Raw genomic sequence first — 27311 nt, 5'->3', positions numbered from 1 at the left:
AATTTTTAAAGTCTTTAAAAAAGGCTGTTTGTTGTTGTACTTTATATATCTAATATTTTTGTTTTAAATTAATACCAATAGGAAAAACTATATAATAATGATGACCATCACAAAGAATCGTTTGTTTTTTTTTTTACAAATAACAAATTTAAAAATCTCTCTTAACAAACCAATGATAAAATTTTGGATTTTCATAATTTACTTAAGTGTATAGTTTTTGTTTTTGTGTTTAAGGTTTATAACATATTTTCGATGAAAATTATTTTTTTAATGTGTATGTTTTATGTATTTGTTAATTGTTATATGTGGTTTTAAAATTCTGCTTTTCTTTTTTTTAATTTTTATGTTTGTTAATTTTCAATTATTTAATCAGTCCTTTAAATGTATTGGTAAAATTGATTTATGTCCAAATGGACTTTTGTACTTGACGCCTGCTTCACGAAAATATATATCGGGTATTCCCAAATTACATAAATACAGTTTACCACAATTGTTCGTTGATATGCCATTTAACGGTAAAATTGGTAAAATTGAATATTTAATGGAGACACCAGGCACACCGTTCGGAGGCGGATCAATAGAAAGTATTGAAGCACTGAAAAAGAAACCATCACATAAGTTGATACTCTTTTCATAAATAAATTATTAAAGCTTACCGTGTCTCCTTTAACCAAGTTTTGACACTTTGAGCCAAAACTGATGAATTTGTTGATAATATCACAAGATCAGGACTTGGTATTTCTAAAAAAAAATCAATATATAAATACGTTAGTACAAGTGCTTTAAAACTTGATTATAATCAAAATATTTATGGGACACTTCAAATTGTTTGAACACTGCAATATTCCAGCAGGAATATTTACGTATTTTCGAAATCGACTCTTTGGATTGAATAGTTTAACTGTACGAACATTTTCCAGTGAACCGCTGGGCTCGAGTACAAGCGTGCTTGAACATCAAAATGCTGCAAGTCACGAACTGTTTGAAGCGCTAATAATCATATAACCATTTTAAAAATTAAGATAAACTAAACTGCATAACGGTCAGTTAAAAAAAAAACTATAAAGAAAAAATTTGATTTTAAGCGATCATGGTCGATATCTTTTATGGACTGCTGTTTTACGGCACAAACACTTCTGAGGATGGACACTGAGCTGTACTGAACTTGAAGTATATTAGCACCGCCTAAATGCGACGCTCTTGAGACTGACATACGTAAAGTACACATGGATTGTAGACAAATATTTTTATTCTACTTTTTAAGTATTATTAAACTATGCTACTACAAACTATAAAATGTAGTTATACGTTTCTTGTGCTTGTACTTAAAACCATCAACTAGTAACAGTAAATAAGGATTAGAGCAACCTAAGTATTCCTCACAATAGTTTGGTCATTTCAATTATTCTTTAGCTCAGCTTAGAAAAATTCAAGCGACGTAGAAAAGATCTGCAGATGTGCGTTCTGTGATACTTTAAGCAAAAAAATGTGGTTTTTCCAGTGAGGCACAAATGAGGTGCACGCAGAGGAATATAAAAGATATCAATAAAAATAGTATTAAACTTACCACCCACAGTGTCCGTTGTCTTGTTTTCAGTCGCTTGAAATAATTTTATTTCAGTATTTTGTTTCATCATTATTTTATCGTCAAGGTATAGAGTGACATTTAGACCGTGAGATGCTAATTGTCGTCCTGTAATAGCTCCAATATCAATTGATCTGTAAAATAAATCGAAACAATATTCAACAATATTAATAATAATTTTGTAATAACTACGAACCTTGCATTAATCCTAGCTTCACAAATAATAGCAATTTTTGGCCATTGGTGGCTGTTGTTAGGCGTTAAACGACGTGCTCCACCCAGTAATAATATAGCCAAATCACAAACACCACGTGCCAGTATTTCATTTTGTCTGGAAAGCAACATGCCACTTTTTTCTGAAATATTTTCTATTTTCGTCCGAACATACATTGGTATGGTGGGAATGATAAGACCGTCATCTATACATATATATTTCTTAGTTATATCTTTATTAAATTTTATTTACATACAAATCTTACCCGTTAAGTATTCACTATAGCTGGCAAAGGAGCTTTGAATCTGGCGCAATTCTAGTGGTTTACTCTCAATTATATTTTCATCATGACGATATTTTGGTTCCGGATTGTTTTCCATTTGCCTTGCTAGTGCTTTTTGTTCTGATGATTCAATATCATTCCATAATGCTTCCTTATCAAATAGCGCTAAATTACCCTCAAAATCAAATTCTTCATGCATTCCTGGATCATCCGCAGATGTATCAAAAGTCTGTCTCTTCTTAAACCAATTATTTTTACCAAAATTCTTACGGTTATTTTTTTTGTTCCCGTTACTGCCATTCCCATTTCCATACCCATTGCTATATCCCATATAGCGATTTTTGCCATTACTGTTCGTAGAAGAGCTGGCCATACTTTGCGATTGTCCATAATAAGAACCATTACTTGAATTAGGAATATCAATTGGTCTGCTACTGTTAGTACTTGCGATGCTATCATTAATTTCGGTACTGTTTGCATCTACGTCAGTCGTCGTTGTTGTAGTTGTTGTTACACTGGCAGCACCCATTAGCACTTCCACCTTAGGAGGAATTAGTTTCCCAAAAAATTGTGCGACACTGTTGGATGTAGGTGTTTGGGACGATTGATAATTAGTTTCACTAGGCTTATCATTTGTGCCATTAGCCGTCGGGAGATCATTAGAAACATTTTTATTTGGCGTTCTGTAAAATTTATTTAATATTAATAATATTGTTATGGAAAAATGTTCTACACTTTTATTGGTAGCTATTTTATGTTTTAGAGCAATAATACGATACGTGCTAGTATTTAATGATATTTATCACGATTATGTAAAATTTATTTTATTATCGTCTAATTTTTTCATAGTGGTTTCTCTATATTTATTTTTCTTAGATATTATCTAGGAACGGATATCAATAAGATATATATAGTTACTTTATTAGATACACATATGTGAAAAGAACTGTAAACTGCCGTTTGAACAGTATTCCGTCGTATATAACTGGTCATACGTATTTCAAAAAATTTTGAAATTTTATATATTTTATAATATTCAATTTTTAGAAAAATGTCATGTGCATTATATGATACTGGGTACATTTATTAAAGTCTTCAAATGTGTCTTCTAAATAAACAGTTCAAAGGAAAACCATATTTTTACTAAGCCTAGCATACAGCAGAACTCACTGTGATATAAAAAACTAATTAATTTATATTTATATTAAAAAAATGTGCATATACTCTCACTGTTGTGATAGTGAAATACTTTACCTATTGGATACGTCCAATTTATTGAACCTTTGAACAAAGTTTGAGTTTTCTCCTTTGGACGTATACGTGCGTTGCTGCTTTTGGTTTGAGTTTGTTTGATTATTATTAAACGGCGGCACAGCCTGTGAGGATGGCAAACCTGTAGAGTTCCATACTGGATTTGAATAATTTGGTTTCCTAAGCGGGTTCGGTTTATTAATCACAGTTGGCGTTGTAGTGTATTGACCATCAACTGGTATTACGCTAATTTTTCTTATATCACTGCAACTTAAAGTAATTTCCGCATTTTGTATTTTTAAAGGTATGCCGTTACGAAATGCTTTACCGATTGTTATACTATTTTCCGTAGTGGTCTTAATAACCCCCTGAAATACGCCGAGCTCATTATCACATTCAATCGACACGGCTTTTCCACGCCAATTTTCTGCCATTGCACGTTTCTTTTTAAATTTTTTTCTTTTTTTGCTTAGAATATCAGTATTTAATGGCACCATACACAATTCCCTCTTATCAATGTTAATAAAACCTTAAAATATTAATAGTCTTTTTTTGTAATACTATAGCTCTTGTGTTTTGTTTATGGTCTTTTCCTAAAACGCAATTTCACTTTGACGTACCTTTCCCCCAGTTCTCAAAATGTACGCACTTTGCCACAAAAACTTTTTGCCACTGCTTTTTCGCTTTGATTTCCCGTTTTTTTTCTTTCGTCTTATTCGCAAATAAACTTTTTGCCACGAATCCGTGCAAAAATTCGCAAGTAAATTATCTCAAGAAAATTATCACTTTTTAGATAAAATAATTAATTTAACTGTACAGTTTTTATAATCCTTTCAATATTTATTACAAATTTTAGTCCAAACCCCTTTATTTTTGGTATTTTTCGATATTTTAATGCGACTGCTAATAATACCACCCTGACCGATTTTCGCCTAACTTAAAATGACGTGCACAGGGTGTAAATTTTGTTTTGCACTCCATCTGTCAAAATTTTCAATAATAGACATTGGGTTTTTCAAAAAACACGTTTTTTTTTAAATATTTTTTGCATGCATAAAAGAAATAGTCTATCGTATTTTGATATATACGATATATAATATATACATAAATATATATATTTTTTTGTTCATCTGTTGATAATTAATTTTATGATCTGAAAGTTAAATATTTTTCTTTAATTTTCTGTTTAAGTTTACGTTAAAGAAAACGTTAACATTAGGAGTATTTACTCCGGTTGCAAACTCATTGCATGTTACGCAAAATGCATGGATTCCGCGAGCTTGCAATTGACTACAAAATACACATACCAAGTTTCTTGCAATTGTTTGCAATCTTGCTATACTTAAACCCATGTATATGATTGCAACAAAACAAAAAAGGAAAGAAACAGCTGTTTTTTCATCTATTGCTTCTCATATAGATGTGCTACGCAGCAAAAACAGCTGTTTCATTTTTATGTTGAAATTCTGCAACAAAGGTGTTCACATACTCTTGCAATTTTCGTAAAGCATTCGTGCATTGCGTGCACCTTGCAATGAGTTTCCAAGACAAAGTGAATATTTCTATGGTTTTCTATGGTTATACCGGTTTAGTTATATAGTAAGTAGAACATACAGTAAAATCATATGTTTATATATAAATCATAAGTAAATATGATTTGTACTGTAATATGCGTATAAACATAATATATAAGATTTCGAATACTTAACTTTTATTAAAAGATTAAAAAGACATATAATTATAAAAAATAGTAAAATGGTTGTTTAAATTTGTCTTAAATTTGAATTGAGTTTATTTCTACAGAAATAATTTAGAGAGGAAAATTTTCCACATATTTATCTTAACAGTTAATCCTATTTAATTATTTTAATTTCTTAATTTCTGACCACTATTATTTATTATACGATTATTATAAATAAGCGTATTAGTGTTGGAACTCTGTAAAGTGGTAAATTTAATGTGTATTTGTATATAAATCCCACCAAACTTTCGAATCTCTGAGTCCATAAGTCTACTAATATTTTGGATATTGGGTAAAACATCAGCTGATTCTTATTACTGTAAAATGTCGCATAAAATAAATTTAATACGTAATTTGTGGAGTTTATAAAAATAATATAAAAAATATTAAAAGTTTACCAAAGAACTTTAAATTTGAATTCTGTGTCCATTTTTTCTTGCTTTTACTTACAACTTAATAAGTAAATAACGAAACTAGCTGGTTTTAGCAATGTTTTTACAAGTTTGTCCAAGAAAGATTAGTAAGGTACTATGTTCAGATGTTTGTCATTTTATATTTTTTCTGCTAATCTGTTTAATTGTTAAATAATATATATGAATATCACTAGTATCAAGGTTGGATATATTTATTAATAATGAATTTATTTTACACTTTTATTTGTAATATTGTGAATATCTGTATTACATAAAAATGGTAAAGATAACCTAATTTTTAAACAGATTGTTTATTTCACACAAAATTTATTTAATTTACAATTTATTTACTTTATGTGATGAAATTCATTACTGTATAAATATTATTTGATGTAATTTAAAAATACGATATAAAGCGAATTTAGCAGACGGTCACCTTCTTCGGCAAAACTTGCCGTGCGTAGAGCGAAAAAGAAAACCTGTTTGACGTTTCTGCATATGAAGCCACCGGTGTTTTGCGTTTAGCGCTTTTTGGTTTTCGTGTGATTTCTGTTATATATTTGGCTTTTATTTTGGTTTCAAAAGTGAAATAATTTAATTTATATTCTAACAAAGTACAAAAAAATGTCAGATGATGAAGATGTACAATACGTAAAACGACCGCGTACAATTCATTACGGCTCATTGGAAGAAGCTGAACGTAAGCGACAGTCGGCGGCACAATTGGAGGATATAGATTCAGATGAAGATTATGAAGATCAAAAAAAGCCAGCAGCTGCAGCTGCAGCTGCACCTGTGGCGGCACCTCCACCAACGGCTGGTGTATTGGCGAAAAAAATCGATGAGGAATATTACGATTTAGAAACCGAAGTTGCTAAGGATAAAGTTGCACTACTTGAAGAGTTTGAGAGAAAACGACGTGCAAGACAAATTAATGTGTCAACTGATGATGTTGAGATTAAACGTAATTTACGACATTTAAATGAACCGATTTGCTATTTCGGCGAAGGACCAGCGGAAAGAAGGCGTCGTCTGAAAGAATTATTAGCAAACTTAGGTGAAAATGCTATAAAGCAAAAGCAAACAGAAGAGGAGGAACGTAAACAGTTGCAAAGAGAACAAGAAAGTACATGGTATCATGAAGGCCCAGAGACGTTGCGAGTAGCCAGACTTTGGATTGCTGATTATTCACTGCCGCGCGCTAAGGTGCGTTTAGAGCGTGCACGTGAAGCACTTGATGTGCCAAGTGCTACACGTGCTGGACAAATGGTAGAGTTGCAAAAGCGTTTACAGTCATTAGTTCCACAATGTAGTCAAGTAGGTGATAACCGTCCAGTTAGTGCAGCAGCATTTAGTGATGATTCCAAATTATTGTTAACTTCTTCATGGTCAGGACTTTGTAAGTTGTGGTCAGTACCAAATTGTGAGTTGCTACAGACATTACGCGGACATGCCTCCTATGTAGGTGGTGTTGCTTTTCGGCCGAATGTACGCCAAAGTGATAAAAATATTGTCGCTATGGCATCAGGAGGGCATGATGGTGCAGTGAAATTATGGGGCTTTGATTCTGAGGAATCAATAGCTGATATAACTGGCCATATGCCCCATAGAGTATCTAAATTGGCGTTTCATCCATCTGGACGATTTTTGGCAACAGCATGTTATGATTCTTCATGGCGTTTATGGGATTTGGAACAAAAGACTGAAGTTTTGCATCAAGAAGGACATGCTAAAGCGGTGCATTGCCTTAGTTTTCAACAAGATGGTAGTGTTATAGTAACAGGAGGTCTAGATGCTTTTGGACGTGTTTGGGATTTACGAACTGGTAAAGTGAAATATTTAAAAAAAAATTATAATTACTAAAACTATTTCATTTTAATAGGACGCTGTATCATGTTTTTGGAAGGACATTTAGGGTCTATTTTCGGTGTTGATTTTTCACCAAATGGGTTTCATATAGCCACTGGCTCACAGGATAATTCATGTAAAATATGGGATTTAAGAAGACGACAACCAGTATACACTATACCTGCACACGTTAATCTTATTTCTGATGTTAAATATCAACGTGAGAGTGGTAGTTTCCTCGTAACCTCCTCCTATGATTGCACTACAAAGATATGGTCAAATAAAACGTGGCAACCATTGAAGACACTGCAGGGACATGATGGCAAAGTAGTTGCTGTAGATATTGCACCCGATTCTCAGCATATAGTCACTACTTCATTTGATCGTACATTCAAATTATGGGCGCCCGAAAGTTGATTTAAAATTATATTTTATTTTATCCCATTTTTATAACAATTTAATTTGTTTAGTTTTTGTACCAAAATTATTTAAGATTTCAATAATTCTTTTATTATTTGATTCTTACAAAACTGTTATTGAGACACTTATTAATTGTTGTTCACGTGTCCAACTCATAGGCATAATTTTTGTTTTTATTTGTTAAAACGACAATAGACCAAACTCAATTTAAATAAATTTTGTTATATATAAAAAGTATAGATTTTAGGAAATTTCAAGATTTTTATATATAAAAATGTCAATATAAAAGGTTGAAATTGTATTTAAAATTAACGAGAAAAAATAAATTATTTAATTATAAATAGTAAAAAAAGTAATGAATATTCCATTAATTAATATATTAATTTAAGAGAATTAATATAATTTTTAATTTAAATAGTATAGTTTCCGATTTAAGAACTAATAATAGTTTTTGAAAATAAAGATAAAAAGTTACATATATAGTAGATATAAATTCTCGAACGTAACTTATCTGTTCGGTTCTCAATGTTGTGTCTGTTTCTACGAAAAGAGATTGTAAATTATTTATATAAATTTTATTAAAAATATATGGGATGGTAATTGTGAGAAAGTTTCAAATTTAACAAATAATTCTAATTAATTTATTTTATAAATTGGCTGACCATACAGCTATTTCGAATAATGACAAATATCGTTCATTCTCGAAATACAATTAATAGAATTAATTTGTAAAAATATATACATATATAAATTATAATAATCATTAAAAGTACGTGCGTAGTGGAAGCTTGTGAACCTTAATTGACTATAGCGGCTATAGAGTGCAAGTTGCTACTCCAACGTAATCTAAATTGAATATAATTTGTATTAAAAAAATATAAGTGCAGATTTAAGTCTCTAGTGGGACAGTTCTTTGAATAGACACTGTTATGAAGTATGGAGCTGTAAGTTGGCATTACATCAGACAGATGGATTATATAAGAAGATGCTTTTATATGGGTCAAAATTATAGATACTAGGTGCAGACCTTTTAAGAATTAAACAATATTGAACTTACGCTGATAAGAGTGAATCCTTTTAGCTCTATATACTGATACCATATAGAGCTGAAAGGTTGCTTCAATAATCAATGTCAAAAATAGTTTCAATGATTGATATACATTTTAATGATGCTCCATATATGTATATAGATGTCTTTATGTGACAGACATGTAGCAGCTGATTCTTTATTTTAAAAACATCTTGGATTCTGCATGTATATGTGGTGAACATATAACACAGGATAATTATATATTGTTTTTGTAAACGCAGAGATCTTTAATTTTTACCCTTGTTGGCAGAGTAAGCTGCAATTAGTCGTCTGAATAGACTAGAGGTTATAGACCTTAGACCTTGATGCTCATGGAACTAGCATATTTTCACCAATCTCTTCGATTAACCAATCAATTTTTCATATGTACTAACCTTCGAACATATAGTAAGTCAACTATTGTAAGTCCTACTTTACCTCTTGTAAACATCTATATCTCAATAAATAAATACGAAACAATTTTTTACATATTTATTCCACGTTTATTATAAGTTAGTAGATAAACATTTTCATACACATACATTAACAAAATACAAACACAGACATCGATGTACTATAATTGTTTATATGTGTATTAAATAATATTTATTCATTCAGCAGTTCGGTAAATTTTTTTCAAATAATTTAAAAATATAAATTTAATTTTTTTTTGATTCGACAATAAATTGCAATATTATTAGCAATTACTTTTGTATACATATATATATATATATATATTTGTTTTTTTGAAATAGTTGATAATTATAAATAAGGATATATACCATGTTGTATATTGGCATATCCTTTAAGCTTATTATTAATTAAAAATTGTAACTAAAATTTAACTACCACAGATAGGTTGCACATATTTTCATAACATTTATGTATATAAATTTAGAGAAAACATATATCTATTTTAAATTAATACTAACTTAATTAAAAAAAAATATTTTCCACAGTTTTAAAGTTTAAATTAAATATTTATATATATTTTTATATGTAATTTGTGTATATAACTGAGATTTATATAAGACGTATACGTACTTAAAATTACACAAACATACATACTACTTAAATGACTAATAATAGGTGTATATACTATGCAATATGCAATATAAAACAGGGCACATTAAACACTAATAATTAAAATCGTGTTAAGGATTCTTTAAATTGATCCCTAATTAATCTCTATTCTGATACATTTACTATATTATTATTCTAATTATATAAGATTGCAAGTCCCCGTTTAAGATTCGGAAAATTGGTGTATGCAATCTTTTGATATTAATTCGTCTACTGGTTTTTTGTCCTATGTGATGATTTCAAGAGAGTCAGGCTCTTAAGAAAATTCAGAGTTATTATAATTTGTAATAATCTTTTAGAGTTTAAAACAGTCACGTATATGTGGGGCTAAAGAGCTATTTATGGCCCTATAGAAGTTCAACATTCCCAAATAGTATAACGTTTAAGTATGGTATATTAAAGTGGAACATCAGATTTCCTAGACAAATGGTAATTTAAATAATTTTTTGACACTAGAAAAAGTAGGTAGATGTGACTATCTAGGATCATTTCGGGTTGCTAGTGATTTTAGATGAAAATTATTCTATTAGAGATTCACAAAATAACCATTGTTAATATTGTTGAGTGTCGGCAGGCACATATACCCAGGGAAGTGGCTATTCAGAAATGAAGCGGAGGACTATATTCATATATGTATCATGACTACTTAATAAGGTAATTTTCTTTAACTGCAATTATCTTTACGGAAGGGGCTATTCAGAAATGAATCGGAGGACTATATTCATATATGTATCATGACTAATTAATAAGATAATTTTTTTTCCCTGCAATTATCTTTACGCTCATTCCAAATTGATCCGCAAATTTCTGGTTGCGATCCTACTGCCCGACGAATTTCTGTAGCATATTTAAATCTACTTTTACCATGTTAGGAACCTACAAACAGTACAATAATTTTTTTTCCGACAATTGAGTTTACACATATACATTAAAATCCTGTTTTTACAATCATATTCTATTGTGATCATAAAAAATGTATGTATATATAACTGATTAAGAAAAAGTAGGCAGTTAATAAATTTTATTTGGGCTTTAGTGATGTAAGTTGGAGATCATGCTATCAGAGACTGTGTGTGTGTGAAAAAGTTAGTCTAGATCAGAAGCGGAAAATGCCCAACTATACAATGTAAATATATATAAATATTTATATATAACATATATATAAAATAATATATTTATAATATATAAATAAAATAAATGTATGTTAAAGATTACTAAAGTTGAGTCACATTTGGTTTAGTCATAGGTGTAAATCAGTTATTATAAGAAAACAATTATAATTATATTCCTTATAAAATAATTAAATGCTTTTTACCTCTCATAATCAGTGTAAATAATGTTTCGTTGAAAGATTTACTATGCAATTTTAAAAACCATTACCATTCAGTGATTGGGATTTATAAAGAAACAAAGAATAATTTGTAAATAATACACTGTAACATATGAGTTGAGGTTATAAGTTTCTTAACTTTGATTCCATCTGCCATAACTATAGACTTTTTCTATAACATAACCTATATCCAATTAGTATAAAATTAGGAATTTCCTCATACAACGTTTACACTTATACTTATCAAACGTTATTAGCACATTTTTGTATATATTTTGTGTGGATTTTGTATAAATGCACTATTTTGTCACACATTTGTCGAGTTAATTGACAGAGTATAAACACATTGTAGGCAATTAGAATGATATAGCTACTACAATTAATCCCACCAAGTACACCAAGTATGCAAGGATAATTAAGAAGTAATACTATATCTATTAGCATATTCAAGGTTATTATATAGTTAAATAAAACTTATTATAATAAATTTTATAAAATTGTTTTTTTAAAGTTTTTGCAGGTTTATATTACCCTTGTAGAAGTATATTTTTAAGTGTGGCCTTAACATATTGACATACTCTATTGCATAAATTAAAATTAATTATATGGAAAATATAAGTGACTATATTAAAATTAACTACAGACTTAAACCAAAAAACTTAACTAACTATCAACAATTATTTTCGCTGTTAACAATATGGAAATCGGAAATCTTTTCTTAAGGGTTGCTGTCTTAAGAAGTTGCCAGCAACTTACTAGCAGGTTTTACTAAGTTGCAATTTAACTTTAAAATTTGTGCGTTTTTGTTCTTTATCGCAACTTCAGTTAATTTCTTAAAACAATTTAAACTGTTGTATCGGGAGTGACCATTGATTTATTACAATCAGTATCAACATTTTTGGTACCATTATCTTCTGGTGCGATATCAATACGATGTGCTTTACTCCATACAACCAAGTCCATAATAAATGCCAAAAACATAATGCCAGCAGTAATGCCTGAAAAAAACTTTAATTAAAAAATCTTTCTAAACTAAAAAATAAATGTAATTACCTAAGAAATAATGTCTGAATGTATCCGCATCGTAAAGTGAACAGGCGCCATGTTTGCCACAAACGGTCTTCCATATTAGACACGCTGAATCAACAACAGCGCCATATATAATCGGGCATGGCACATTGCCGAATAGTCCAATTGCTGATTGTATAACACCCAAAGCCATAGCTTTGTCTTAATTAAAAATATTACAAAATTATAAGAAGTGTTTTAATTGACCTATATATATATAAATTTCATAAACCTTACCTTTTGGATGTGTACAGCGCATGATAAGTAGCATACTGCCCACCTCCGAGGTAGAATGCATAAATACACAAACCGTAAAAATTATTATAAAGAATATGAAATTTTTGCAATTACTATCACAGTAACCACTGACGGCTTTATACGTCTCAGCGCTCTCTGGAACTAAAGAGAGAATATATCTTAAATATTTAAGTCTACTTAACAATTGGTATGTGAAATACTTACAATCTGGAATGCAACTGCAATTTGAAAACACTGTGCGATTATCAATGTTGCGCATTTCAGATACTGTGCAGCCTGCATGGCAAGATGATATATAGATTTTGCCATCAATACCACAAATAGGTGCAAAGTTTTCCTTATCGCAGGTACAGTCTAAGACTGCGGGACAGGCGGGTTCAATTAGTGCAGTTCTATAAAAAAGTTGGTTTAAAAAATTAATATTAACGTTGACGATAAAAATTTATTTCATATACATTTAATCCTTTAACTCCTAGGAGGAGCATAGGGCCGTATATGCCCTATGCATATAAATAGTATTATGGAAAGATAAAAATTATTATGGATAGATTCTTATGATTCTACATTGGTTACCTTAGAACCATCGGGTAAATATTCGGAATTAAAATTATCGAATTTAAGACAAAAAAATATTACTAACTAAATTAATAGAATTATTTAAAGCACTTTAAGAATATTGTCTAGAAGACTGGTGAGGTGTAACAGACAATTTTCTTGTAGATACTTTAGACGAATTTATTTACAGAATAAATTTTATTCACTTCAACTAAATAAATTTTGATTTTATCAAAATATCTGTTAAAAAAATTCTGATATATAGTAGTACATGATATAATCCAATGGAGAGACATAGGCTCATATATACGAGATAATCCAATAGGCAGACATTCAACTAAGCCAAAATGTCAGTAAATTAATTTTCGAGAAATATATAATGAAATTAAGTGAATGAGAAAAAGAAGATCATCGTGATGATGTATCATAAGAACATATATTTGGATTATCTCTTCAAGACAATCTTTTGAAACCTAGTTTTCTTCTATTAAAATAATGCATCGTCGTACATAATGGTAATAAATTTTCAAAACCCGAGCAACTACTATATGTTTGTAAAAAGATTTAATTCAAAAAAAAAAATATTAGCAGATTCTTATCTTAAACATCTTCATATATCTCTATGGTCTCTATGGATGTCGTTGTTTCTTAATATGACGTTAAGGAGTAATTAGTCTTCTTTTTTCTAAAGTACAAAGACGTCGCCTAACCATTGGCAACGGATCAAGAAACTTGCAATATAACCTAAATTGGTGGAGTTTGTTTGTTAGTTAAAAGACACAGATTATATTTATCTTCCAGTTTCTTACGTCTGTTTCGTTGTGGGTTTGTATCCTGCAAAATCGTTCATATTGCAACCAACAAACATTAGTATAACCATACCAGCTGAATAGACAAGAGCTGTGAATGCAATCCATGCAGCCACGGATTTGGCAGATGGCTTGAGTTTTAATATAACAAGTCCAGATATAACAATACCCACACCCATAACCAAAATACCACAGAAAGCAGCAATCATATTAGCATCGTAGGTGGCCAAACGGAACTGGGTTTCCAAATATTTCGGAAGAAAAGTGTAAAGGCCAGCTATGGGTAGCAAATGAAATACGCAGGAAGCCGTGCGGAACATTAAAATATCGTTGCTAAGCTGACGACGTACAGTCTTAGGAAAATCTATAAAAAAAAATTCGATCATATATGTTTAAAATATAATGTATATTATTGTCAATTTCCACTATATTACCTCTCAATTTAGGTTTTTCCTCTGCTTCTGCAGGAGTTGCTGACGTTCCACCATTAGCAGTGCCATTAGCATTTGGTGCACGTTTACCACGTAATTCTTTCGGAAAAGAAAACATAGCTATAGATGATAGCATCATTAAACTGCCAATTACAACTGGACCCAACCACCAAGCACCTATCCAACGTGGATCACTGGCATCAAAACCTGGATTAGTAAAATTAACATACCAACGTGTGCAGAATGAGCCCACTATAAATCCAGATGCTGGACCTAAAATTCGTACACCAATTGTGATCGCCATATACATGGGCGATTGTTTGCTGGCCACATTATCATCGATATATGGTATGCCAAGCGTAGCTACAGCAGTTTGGCCTATGCCTGAGCTTAGTAAGCTGGCGAAAAAGATACAGAGCACTATAACTGTAATTTTTGAGTGAGATGCTTGTTCCATCTTGCGATCCTCATTACATTCTAAAAATTACTTAAGTTGAAAACTGAATCAAATCCTAAAAATAAATATTTATAAGACTTACCAGAGCTTAATAGTGTGGAATTATTACCGGGCAAACAGAGATTCAAATCTTGTAATATAGTCATCTTAGAATTAGGATTTAAACTTACATTTAGTGTGGCCAGATCTAAGTTCAAGCCATAGTTGGCTTGTGTTGTTGGCTCTTGAAAAGCAGCGTTGCCACTAAATAAAGCACTCGACTGCATCAGTTGCTTACCAAATATGAAGTGCGGCAACGAGCAGGCAAAAGCTGCTATGGAGAATAGCACCATACCGCAAGCAATCCAACGTGGTCTATGACCGCGTCCAGCAAAGTACGTCAACAACATGGCAGTACTGATTTGTCCCATTTCGCTGGCGCTAAGCAAAAATCCAGTTGTTTTCGATTTGATTTGGAACAACTTTTCTATTGTTGTGATCACGGAGACAAAGTAGGTCATATACATGCCCTGAAGTATGTAAGCTAACAGAAATACCACCATGAATACGTGAGTAGACGCAAAATTACGAGCCCACTTTGGTCGACAACCAAAGAGACCGCATGTTGGCGTCTTTCGTTCAACACCACCACTCAAATCGGAATCATAATCATATTCATCGGATTCACTGGGGCGTGTTGGTTTTTGTTGGTACAGGCCGGTGAGTGGATCTTGTTCATCGTATTTATCAGTTAAGCCAAGTCCATTTTTACCATTCAGTAATGAACCATTATTATTTGTTTGATGATGCAAAAGTCCATTCTTTAAATTATTTATTTCTTCTGCATCTTTCCACTCGTTGTTGTTACTCGGTGAACCATAGAGCACTGTGGTGGCATCTGTTAATTCTCCGTTTTTAGTAGTTCCATTAGTAGTACCATTGGCGTTACTGCCATTTGATAGCAGAGGTGTCCACGCTTGTGTAGAATCACGTCTTGTACCATTCTGATAGCCATGACCATTGGAGTTACCGTTTGTGTGATGTAGTGGTGTGCTGTTTCCATTTAAATTTGTTAAATTTGTATCCCCATTGGTGTGCTCTTTGTGTTTAATTCCATTGAAGCTTTTTTCCTGGTGTCCATTTGTAGTGGGAGAGCTTGTTTGGACTTTGGAGTTAGGAGATGTAGTATTTCCATGTGAATTGGTCACATCGACTTCATGTGTATTGTGTGTTGGATGCATATTAGGTATATGTGCTGTGCTTAAAGAATTAGGCACAGGATTTTAGGGGGTAATGAGGAGCAGTGTACAGGTGATTAAGTGAAGGGTGTAATAGCTGAGGACTATTTAGGTCTGATTTGCGTTTACTTTGTTTTAAAACTTTCATCCATTTTTTATAATTTATTTTTATGTTTTGAATATGGCAGTTATTGTTGACCTTGTAGTATTATCGGTTGTAAAGTTTGAGGTAATTCAGTTATAGAGTCATTCTTCAGTTTGGAACTTTATATGGCAGTGATCTATAAGTATAAGAAAAATTTTATTACATCATAAAAAATCAAGGATGTTGTAAATATTAAATTTATTTTCATATAAATAAATTCTATTGATGACAAAAAGAGAGGGAAAGAAGGAGAAAAACAATAATAGTTGGTTCTGATGCAAAACTTATATAATAAAAAAATACTATATAACAATGTTATGTAACACAGGGACTTAAAGTTATTGACAGACACTGTTAAATTAGATCGGAAAGGAGAATGAGAAGATAGCAAAAGCAAAAGATAAAGAAAGTGAGAGAGATACAGTGAGAGAAATAAATAAAAAATTAAAATATCACAATAAGATTCGGTAAAGAGAAGTAATGGCTAAGAATTTTAATTTTAATAAAAACGGATTGTTGAAGATCATATAACTAAGGTCCTTCAACAGAACTACTAACGCATTTATTAATATCTTCTTCAATTATTTTGGATTTGAGAGAGATTTGTTCAGATTGATGTTGTTTAATTAGCTTTAGTAATTTTGGAAGATCTCAACAGCTAGGTCTCAACAACTAGTTACTTTTTTTTTTATAGAAATGATTCGATTGTTTTTTTTGTGGTGTGAAAAGCTATTATTAAGGAAATGTTAATATACGTATAATATTAATCGGTGGGTAGTAAATATTACTTACAGAAAATCATTTTGAATGTAATGTTAAAAAGTTGGAATATATGTTATTGTCATCAGTACATTCTTAGATAGGTCTAAGTAGGTAAAAGGTAGTAAATTCAAGAGGTTATCATATGACTCTGAGCTTTTTTAACAAAATATTTAAGGATCCAAGGGTGACCATGCTCAGGTTTGAAATTTACTTGTTTAAGACATCAAGAAGCATTCACTATTTCCATTAAAGAAAATGATCGCAATAGATCTCATATGTCGCGATTGGTTGCGGTCAAATCTAATCTATGTTAAGAAGTAGATGCATTTTATTTAGTCAACGATATTGTATTTGAATATAATGCGGGTTACAATAAAATCTGGTAAGTCACCATACCGCTCACAAGCACGTCGTTAACTGACATCGCTAAAAATCCGTAGCCGATGCGTCGAAATTGGTACACAAATAAGTTCAATCCATATAACATATATAATTGAACTAGAACTTCTAAATTATTATTATATGAAGAAACAAATGTGTGCAGTGATATTTGAGTTTCCTTGTGGTATCTACAAAAAAGTCTTATAAATAAACTTGGGCAGATTAAGGGTATTGATAAAGTTTTCAAACGTTCATAGATATGAATGTTCATAGATATGACAGATGTCTCCGCACAAAAAAGGCTAGATCCACAAACCAAGTTTTATTTTATTTTTAGTTTAATATTGGAGAGATTCTATGTACATATATTATTGCACTCACAGATTACATTTTTCTTATCATGTTTTGGTATTAAAAGTTCAGCCATAAAATTAAGTATAAAAAACTTCATTATATAACAAATGTAATTCTATATAAATAATTAAATACAGAGAATCATAAGAGATATATAGTAGAGCAGTTTTTAAATCATGACCGTCTTCCATGTTCTACACATAATCTACAAAAGATTTCTGTTAAATAGTTTTTACCCAAATACTAGAGATAATTAAAATTTGACCTAGAAATTCTAGTTCTAATCTAAGAACCCAGAAATGATTTCACTTTTATTTGCACATAAATAGTTTTGTTCCATTTACCTGTATTCTTATCAAATGCGATAACGGCACTAGCTAATTTTTTGATATTGTCGCTGCACTTTCACTTTTTAATCGCTTCAAGAATGGTAAATATTTATTTTGATAATATTTTTAAATATATATTTATATATCTATATATTATAAAGTCCTTGAAAATATAAATGAGTTTGAAAAAAGAGTATTTCCGTTTAAGTTGTACGTCTTCGAACTACGATTGCAAAAATTCAACTGAATTCGATTGCAGAAAACGCAGTACCCCGGCTTATCAGTGGTAAAGTCAAAATTTGGCCCAACACCACCACCAATGCATCGATCATGTTCAACATCGGCACTACCAATACTAGCAGCCACCTTGAAGTCAATATTTGAACAGCAGCTCATCCAAAGCAGCTATGGAGGCAAAAGTAATTGCAAATCATATGCAAATGTATTATTAGTATTGAGAATTCGTTTTTTGTATCTTCAATGTCAAATTTGTATAATAAAAATTATTTTTCTGTTATTACGGGTACCTCGCGAGTGAAATGTTTTTATAAGTGTTTAGAAACTTGCTCAATTACTTTAGTCAAAAATAAGCTTTTTATCATTTTTGAACATTCGTTATATATAAAATAACGAAGTTGTTATATATACATATATATATATTTTTATTTATTTTTCATAAAGAAAAAAGTGCAATAAATTACTCAACACAAATATAAATTTGCAGTATGTTATCTTATCAATTTATTTTAACAGATACAAAAACGTACTCACTTACCGCTACACCCAACAGTGCTACTGCAAGATGTGACGATGAGATGAAAATGGAGAGGTAAAAAAATTCTAGCTATTTAACATAGTAAAAGTTATGGAGGAAAGGGAATTACTCTGCGTGATATTTAGTAAACATGTAGTTGGCAGATAGGAAGCAATGAAATACTGCTGCATGAGTCCTTAGTTGTTTTACGTCGCTACCTGCCGTAAGGGCTTTACATCACCGTGTTCTCAATATATATACATATCAAAATAATACATCGATAAACATTTTATTGTAATTTATTCTGCAGGTACCAATGGAAATCATATGTTTGAATATATTTTTCTCTTTGTTTAGGAACGAGCACTATCTAAATCTCTGCTGTTCCTTATATCAATGGAAGTTATATGTTTGAATAGAATTTCCTCTTTGTTGAAATTTGAACAAAGAGGTTGAATCTAAACCTCTGCTGTTCTTTAAGCACAGCACAAGGTTGAAGTAATGCAAGTCTGAAGCCCCATCTAAACCTTTGCTGTTTTTTGAGCCACAGCACCCTGTGAAAATAATGCAAGTCATTAACTGAAAGCATAAATGCTACCATCCTTTCTCCGTAAGTTTATGAGTTAACCACAGTCACCGTAACTTTCCATTACAGTTTTAACCCAATGTTCAGTGGAATCAAATTTCACCATTGTTAGGATGTCACGAATGAAAACTCACTCAATACTCCAAAACTGATACTGCTGTTAAACAACGGAGATTGGTATGGATTAATCACATTGTAAATCCGAAAAAGTTTCTTAAATATAGCTTAAAACATATCAAACACAGACGATGACAAAAAACATATTTTATTATCAATAAAAATAAGAGAGAATTCTGTGTCAAGTGATAAGCCTTACACCGAGATATAGGAGAGTGAAGTCAGATTGTAGAGAAAGTCAAACCGTTCACGAATTATAATGTTAATTAATACCGATATTATTAATTCATTGAAAGGTATTTTAATTGTATTTGTCTACAACACACACTTGCTAAAGATGTTGCAGTTTTTTTATGTGGGGTCACATACACCAATGATCTGAAAGCACTGCAATAAGCTAGGTGATAATAAATCGATTACTGGTAATAAGTTATGTAGATATGGTCCTATTGTATGAAGAAAGGGAACACGAAAACGTTTTACACGTTGTTCCACTTATTATTAGCTAGCTATAATAAGTGGAAATAGGTTCCTCCCGTTAAGGTTATTAAGGATTTATATGCTGGCACCTCTAGGGAGTCGTCCATAGAAGCGCCAAAGCTGGCTAACCTGTCTTTTATTTCATTCTCTTCCATGTTTCCATGATCGCGAACTCATAAAAATAATACTCAAAACATTATGTGTAAACTATAAAAATGCAGATGATTTTTGATCTACTTTTTCTCGTATATTCGTAGAAAAATACAGAACTGAGTATACCATCTAATGAGATATGTAGGGTGTGGTAAAAAAATAAAATTCGTGCATATTAAAGAAATGCGCAACAAGGTTTTTTTTGATAATGAAACTGAAATTCATGCATTTCACTAATGAATTTTTCTTTTATTTTCTACTCCATACACACAAAAATGTGAAGAGATTATCAGATTACATTTCTGAAAACATATAGTTTACATTGGTATATATCGTAATATATAATGTTCTATTTTTATATTTAATCAAAATTAAATATTTTCCAAGATATTGAAACAAAAATGTATGCTAAAATAAAATATTTTATTTAAATATATTTATTTAAAGAAGGATCAGATTAGCTAGACTAACTAGCACATTTGTGCAAAAGCAAGAAGTCCCGTGCCTTGTCTTACTCGGTACTTAGGCATCTCTATGGACTTGGACACATATTTATGGATCTGGACACAAGAATATTCGAATGTTACTGTATGATTGGCAAGCTTACTTAAACGGGTACGCTGCTTCCTAAAATTTACTTTAACCACATCGGTATCGAATTCACAACTAAATTATTTATCAAATAAAAAAATTTCACTTTATTTGAAAAAGTCTGAGTTGAAGATTCTTGTCAGCCTACAAGACTTACTTGGTTCAATTTATACAAGAAACGTGCCACTCACCTGTTTCAACTAAAGCAGAACGTACTCAGCACAACAATATCGGTGCAAACAGGTTACAGTGTGTTAGGGCAAGAATAACTGAGACTTGTCCCATTAATAGTAAACCCCATTATCACTTTTCTCGTAAGTGTATCTCTGCAAAAGAGGGTTTCATCTTATTTGTCATCACCTATTTTTACCTTTGGTGTATCTTTTTTCACCCAACTTAAAAAGCAGTCAACCTTCACTATTCGGAATCTAACAAAGTTTATTGACCTATCAGGTTACCTCATTTTTATTTAAAGGAGAAAGTCGTGTCTGTTTTTTCGATGTTGTCTATGCGAGCCTTTATTTGTGCTCAAGTGGACTTATGTCTATAAGGTAGTCACTCCAACATAAACTAACCTATTAGGTCAATGTCGTCGACGATTGCAAGAAACAGAAATGGTGCAACAAAGATTGAAGTGCCAGATTTTAATAATGATATACTTTTATATAATATTATATAGGGAAATACAATACCATTCCTTAACTTCATTATATATAATGACGACTTTTGCAATGTATTTAATTTTCAAGTAATTACAGATCTTAAAATCGGATTGTACCAATACTTTTCAGTACGTGAACTCTCCAACAGAGCATCGGCAACATTGTTCAGATCACTGTTCTTATTGCAATCGTTTGTGGTTTACAACAATATATGCAACCTGTGCTCTTCTCCTGCGGTTTTCCTCGTAATGAAGTCTCGAATGTTCATTATGAAGTTGTAGCAATTTAGAATATTTGTGGTTAAAGATCGAACGTGCCTTAGCAATTTTACTTTTTATTTTTACTGCATTTACTTGCATCGTTTATTGCACTACACTAAAATTGTTCTTGCAAGTGATGGTCTGTAGTAGTAGTTGCTGTTGTTGTTGTTGTTGTTGCTGCTGCTGCTATTGCTGTTGGCAATCTGTAGAGATGCTGCAATATTGCAACTGCGTTCACTGGTCAACGTGACTCTTTATTTTCCTGTTTTTTCTCCTGTAGTTTTCCATTTCTTTTTTTCATTTTTTCTAACTTTCATTGCTGGCGTTGCCGCTAGCAACGATCGCCCAATGTTACTGATCATGGCGATCATGGCGATCATGACGATCATGATGTTTGCGATGATAATGATGTTGATGATATTGAAGTTGTTGCTGATGATGATTTTGCGGATGATTTGAAGTTGCTTTTCTTAGTTTAGTTTATGTTTTACAGGTAAAGCACATTGAACCCGGTTGGCTTCGCAACAAAGCGTATTTGCTCGCCGTATTCTTCTCTGCAGAAGTTCTGTCAACTTTTTTATTTATTCTATTGGCACTTTTAATGATCTTGCGTTTTTTTCCTTTTGTTAGTTCAAGAGCGGCATAAACATTTGTTTAGATTTAGTACCTTTTTTCTTTTGCATATGACTAAATAGTTAGTATTACATAATTTACTTAAACAAAGCTGTTGCAAGAAAAGGAAGTTAACAGTAAAAAAATACATAAAAAATTATTTGTGAAAATTTAAATTTTCACAAATAATTCCATTTATTCCATTTATTCGTACTTCATGAAATATTTTCATTTGAATTTAATTACAGCAATTGTTTAAATTCATTTTTTTAATTGAATTTAATTATTTTAAAATTTATTTTATTTTAAAAATAATTTGCGTAAGTAAGTAAAATTCCATAAGTAATTTAAGCATTTAACTTCTAATAACGATAAATGATCGTTTGGTAAACAATTTTCTGTGTCAATCTTAATCAATTCGAATATGTCAAAAATAATTCTACTTTTCTATTAAAATACTTTGGAAGCAATTTAAGTAGTTTTGTTATATACTAACAACTGCTTAGTTTTCGAAATTTCCACAATTTTTATTAAATTTTATATTGAAATAATTGATTTCTGCAATTAAAGTGAAGTAGATGTATTTAGAAAATTAAAAATTTTATTATACTGTGACCTCTTGTAATAGATCTTCTCAGTATTTCAATTTATTTTAAATTGAAAAACGTAGTTTACAACATATAATTGTATTATATAAGCATATATATAAGACTAGTTAACGACATTTATTGAAGTAAGTCATACGAGTACAATGAAAATATCGCATTGATTAAGAATTGCCTAACTTAATTGTATTTTAATTATAAACAAAACTTCTCTATTTCCCTTGGCGCAAATAATCAGTGTCAAAGTCAGGCTCTCCCAAGACTCTTCAAAGTGCCATATGGTATATCCGCACGAATGACATGTTAAGAGACCTTAGAATAGATCCGGTCAAAAAATACATAAGGGACAGAGCCCTGAAGCTATACGCGAAAACCAACAGGCTGCCCTACTAAGCACTATCTAATCGCAGAGTAAACACTATTCGCACGGGGCGGTGCGCAGATTTTAGATTAGTGATAGGGTGTTTCCCCATCAGCGAGATAGGGAAACACCCCAGTTATCAAATAGTAAAAGTGCCCAGATGCACTAACTCGGAAAAGGATCAACATAAGAATAATTAAAACTTAGTGCTAGCTAATACCAAAAAAAAGTGATAGCAAACAGCACCAAAAACGCAAACAAAAAAAAAACAGTATAATTCATAAAAATTTCTTATAATTCTTTTTTAATGCATTTTAGTTAAAACGTATTTTACTTTTACAATAAAATAGCTCTAGATTATATCTACATATATATAAAATCTTAAAACACACTGCGTCAGAAATCATCCCTGTGCTAGTAAATGTCATTTACAATATTCCACTTATTTTCTTTGTGTATACCAAGAATGTATACAGATATTCCTTAAAAGAGGATTTTTAAAAATTGATTTGAAGTTTTCATAAATATATTCAATTAAAATAAGTCTATTACATCTCACTTTAAAGGGTCTAAAATATATATTTTAGGTTGAGTTTAAACAAAAAACTCTATCTAATTTACGTCACTACATCTAAACACTTATATGTCAAAAGTAACAATGGACCAATAGACCTAAGTGGATTCGTTAGAGATCGCCGGTTTAACCTAACCTATATCAAAAGCATATTATAAACAATAAAAGTAACAAATGTGAAGTCTTAAAAATATGTATTGTGAAAAGAAGTATTGTTAAAAGATCGAAGCTATACTTAACTTGTAGTGCCAATAAAGAAGTAGTAACATATTTTTTAATCAAACAAAAAAAAATTGATTCTCATTTCCACGAATGTGAGAAAAACTCCTAATATTCGAAACTTTATGAACTACAGTTAAAAATACACTAATTTGGCATCCAATGTAGAGCATGGGGCATACCATATCCATTATACCTCCCCATTGGTGTGAGCCCCCTAAACAAAATAAAATTTTTGCAAAACTTAAATTGTGAAATTTTTAATTATGTTTTAAAAAAAAAATATAATTTAATATAATGCATATTAAATATATTGTAATTAAAATTAATTGTTATAATTAAATTGTTTTTCTCATCAAGCAATATTCGCTCTTTTTTAGCCGGCTTACGTTGCGTATGAGTAATTAAATAAATTATTTCGTTAGCGTCAATAGTGCGTTTTAGAGCAAAAAAACTCAAACAATCCAAATAGAAAAAAATTTAATAATCTATAAACAAATTTAAATTTTTAGTAGAATTTTTTATAATAATTATTCACATTTGTATGTACGAGTATTTGTTGAAATTTGTTAAATTTTGATTACGTTTTGCCAAAAAAAAAAAAAAATAAAAATAAATAAAATCAAAATTCAATGTGAAGGTCAAAGTCAGCACCAAATTTTCGCGATACAGAATAGCAACAACAAAGCAATTTATTGATAAAAATTTTTATTTAAACTATTACGTAGAATGATTTTAAATTATCAAAAAAAAAAAGAAGAAAAGAATCCATTAGAAAGAGTGAGTGAAGTGAGATAGAGACCGAAAATGGAAGTGTTAAAATAACTGAAAACGAATATCAGCTAACGATAACAATAAAATCATAATAAAAGCATCAAACTATATACTAGATAACAAATAGAGAAAAAGTAAAAAAAAAAGTAGATAACGAATGCTTAATGAATTTCAATTTTACTGGTTAATCATCATTTAAAACCAAATTAAACTTAACATAAAAACTCGTAGATTTGAAGAAGCTTTTTAAACGAACTTTTTGAACTATAAAAACGTTAGTTTTATACAGATATACTTAAGAAAATATATAATATATTATTATCTTAATATCTTATCTTATTATCTTATCTTAATATCATCTTCGTTCATAGCTTTCACAGCTCTTCACACTGCACTTTATATATGGATTGTTCACAGTGCATTTTTAACATACACAGTTTCAATTGCTCATGATTCTAGTACCTTCAGCTCACCACTTCATGGTGGTCTTCCTATTACCCTGCAGCAAGCATCTGTTTGAGTGTGCTCTGATCGGGCTTCTCCTTAATTGTTTCAATATGTATGATTGCCTTTTAAGCTGCTGATTAAATGCTCACTTATGAGCAGCTCAGGCTGATGAGCAAGAGCTATTTATTAAGTGAGCTCAAAATTTGCTCATACTGAGAAGTTGCTCATCAAAGTGAGCCTTCCTATTGCTCATATTGAATAGTGGCTCATCAGCGTAAGCCTTCCATTTGCTCATATTGAAGAGCTGCTCATGAGACCTCAAGAGCTGAGAGCTCAACTAAAAAGCCAGCTTACTGGCAAAATTTTTCTTATTACATTTAAGGCATATTGCAATCCACGCTATTGGACCCTAGCGATATGAGATAGAGTTAAGTCTCTATGTAGATTTTATAGTGCCATTATTGCAAATTTAATTAGTGCTTGTAGCTGTATTCCTGTGGCTGAGCCACTAATTATTTTTTTATAGATTTTAGATCAGATATTAGTAAGGTTAGTAGTTATTAACCTACATCTTGTGTGCTCTAGTTCTATTACACAGGTACTTTGATCTCTAATTATTATCAGCGCGATCTTTAACCATGTCAAATAATGTATACTTGAAATTAACCTTAATCGATCAGAAGAAAGAAGATTTTCGGATTTTCTTTCTGCCTAATATTCACAAAAATTGTAACTAGATATCCAATCTGCTACCAAGTAGTAGAGCTTACATTCTGTCTCCTTAAACCAAACAATATTTTTTGAAATGCTAATCAGTGAGATAAATTGATGACAGCGTCAGTACCTTTGTGCTAATAAGAGACGCTTTATTGTAGTTGTAGGGATGTAACAGCTTTTTAGCCTGGCGATTGCTGAGATGTTTCATCAGTAGTATTTTCTTTCAATAAAAATTCACGTTTATATAAGAGACCTAGTTTCATAAAAAATCCAGTATCCAGGATAATACTTTGTTTAGTGTTTGACTATCTACAGGTATGGATATAAGCACTTTCTAACCTTTTGATAAGTCAGATTCATGTACATATCTCAACAGAATGAAAATAAGTTTGGAAGACAGTGACATATACCCCCAATGCAAGTGAGATTCTGGTGTTGGGTTTAATAAACAGAATTTTTTAAATCAATATGTATGGGAATGAAGGATAATTTATTGGTCTTATAAAAGATATTAATTATAAATTAAATTATTTTAATTATTAATAACAAAATTATAAAAGTGTGAAATATATCTATAAGTAATTTATTTCTAGAGATTTTTCTCAACTAAGTACCAGAAATAAATAAAATATAACACAAACCTGCAGTTGTATCTTAAAATTGTTATAGTTTTTAGTCAGATGTGTTGATAACCAAAAACCAATTAAGATCCAATGTTCTTCTGGAATAAAGCAATTTCGCCAATTTATGCAAAATACCTTTTTACATTGTTTAGCTACCTGACTCGTTTGTTTTTTAAGTGTTTTTTAAATTATTTTTTATGAGGTATTTATCCATTGGCATCTCAAATTACATCAAAAGCTTATAAGAATGACATTTATAACGCTAGAGATATTATCTAAAAATATTTTTATTGTAAATTCTGCGATTTTGATTCACTTTTATGTTCCAAATTAAAATGAACAAAACCACAATAATAGTGTATCTATGCTAATCACATGAGTTAGAAAAACTCGCGAAGATACAATAGAGAAATTATGGACCAAAAACATAACCAAAATCATTTGCATTTAAAATTTTTTTTTTTTCTTTATTTCTTGCTTAAAATGATTTATTATAAGTCTTGAAATAAAATTAAAATAAATTAATAAATTACAAATAAAAGAAATAAAATTTTTTAAATTTAAAGGGAAAATACATAGATGAAACTATTACTTAATTAAAGTTTATGGAGTTTGTGAAGCGCCTGAAATTCATTGAATTTTACTACAAAGAAGAGGGCTTTCAAAGTGTCATGATATGTCACGTGACGAGTATCTGAGATTAATTTTAAAGATACAGATCATATAAAGACTATATTGCATGTGATATTAACAAAGAAGCAAGAGTTTTGTCT

The 27311-nt window shown here is 30.6% G+C and overlaps 3 protein-coding genes across 4 annotated transcripts in view; 1 reads left to right on the top strand and 2 right to left on the bottom strand.

Moving 5' to 3' along the window:
- Positions 1-294: 294 nt before the first annotated feature.
- Positions 295-4281, bottom strand: LOC119668148 (enhancer of mRNA-decapping protein 3). Its single transcript, XM_038077563.1, has 6 exons — positions 3337-4281; positions 2065-2765; positions 1782-2004; positions 1568-1719; positions 657-741; positions 295-595 (listed from the first exon to the last, which is right to left on the bottom strand). Exons 1-6 carry the CDS (start codon positions 3828-3830, stop codon positions 370-372), a joined length of 1881 nt encoding a protein of 626 aa, XP_037933491.1. The 5' UTR covers positions 3831-4281; the 3' UTR covers positions 295-369.
- Positions 4282-5873: 1592 nt separating this feature from the next.
- On the top strand, positions 5874-7945 carry LOC119670614 (U4/U6 small nuclear ribonucleoprotein Prp4). The gene is made up of 2 exons (XM_038080945.1): positions 5874-7312; positions 7370-7945. Exons 1-2 carry the CDS (start codon positions 6112-6114, stop codon positions 7750-7752), a joined length of 1584 nt encoding a protein of 527 aa, XP_037936873.1. The 5' UTR covers positions 5874-6111; the 3' UTR covers positions 7753-7945.
- Positions 7946-9844: 1899 nt separating this feature from the next.
- The window catches only part of LOC119666302 (solute carrier organic anion transporter family member 74D), a 50071-nt gene continuing 32604 nt past the window's right edge, over positions 9845-27311 (bottom strand). The window contains exons 1-8 of one of the 2 annotated variants that reach the window (XM_038075587.1): positions 18019-18172; positions 14898-16313; positions 14362-14835; positions 13928-14291; positions 12768-12955; positions 12543-12704; positions 12291-12467; positions 9845-12235 (exon numbers count right to left, since the gene is read on the bottom strand). In XM_038075587.1, coding sequence (XP_037931515.1) covers positions 12081-12235; positions 12291-12467; positions 12543-12704; positions 12768-12955; positions 13928-14291; positions 14362-14835; positions 14898-16035 — 2658 coding nt within the window. In that variant the 5' untranslated portion in view covers positions 16036-16313; positions 18019-18172 and the 3' untranslated portion in view covers positions 9845-12080. Of the gene's footprint in view, positions 12236-12290; positions 12468-12542; positions 12705-12767; positions 12956-13927; positions 14292-14361; positions 14836-14897; positions 16314-18018; positions 18173-27311 lie in introns of those variants that run through there. The other variant, XM_038075594.1, reaches the window with a different exon arrangement.

This window comes from Teleopsis dalmanni, chromosome 1, assembly GCF_002237135.1.
Source record: "Teleopsis dalmanni isolate 2A chromosome 1, ASM223713v2, whole genome shotgun sequence".
In the NCBI taxonomy this organism is placed as follows: domain Eukaryota; kingdom Metazoa; phylum Arthropoda; class Insecta; order Diptera; family Diopsidae; genus Teleopsis; species Teleopsis dalmanni.
The sequence above is the reverse complement of the archived record's forward strand: the minus strand, read 5'-3'. Positions and strand labels throughout refer to the sequence as shown.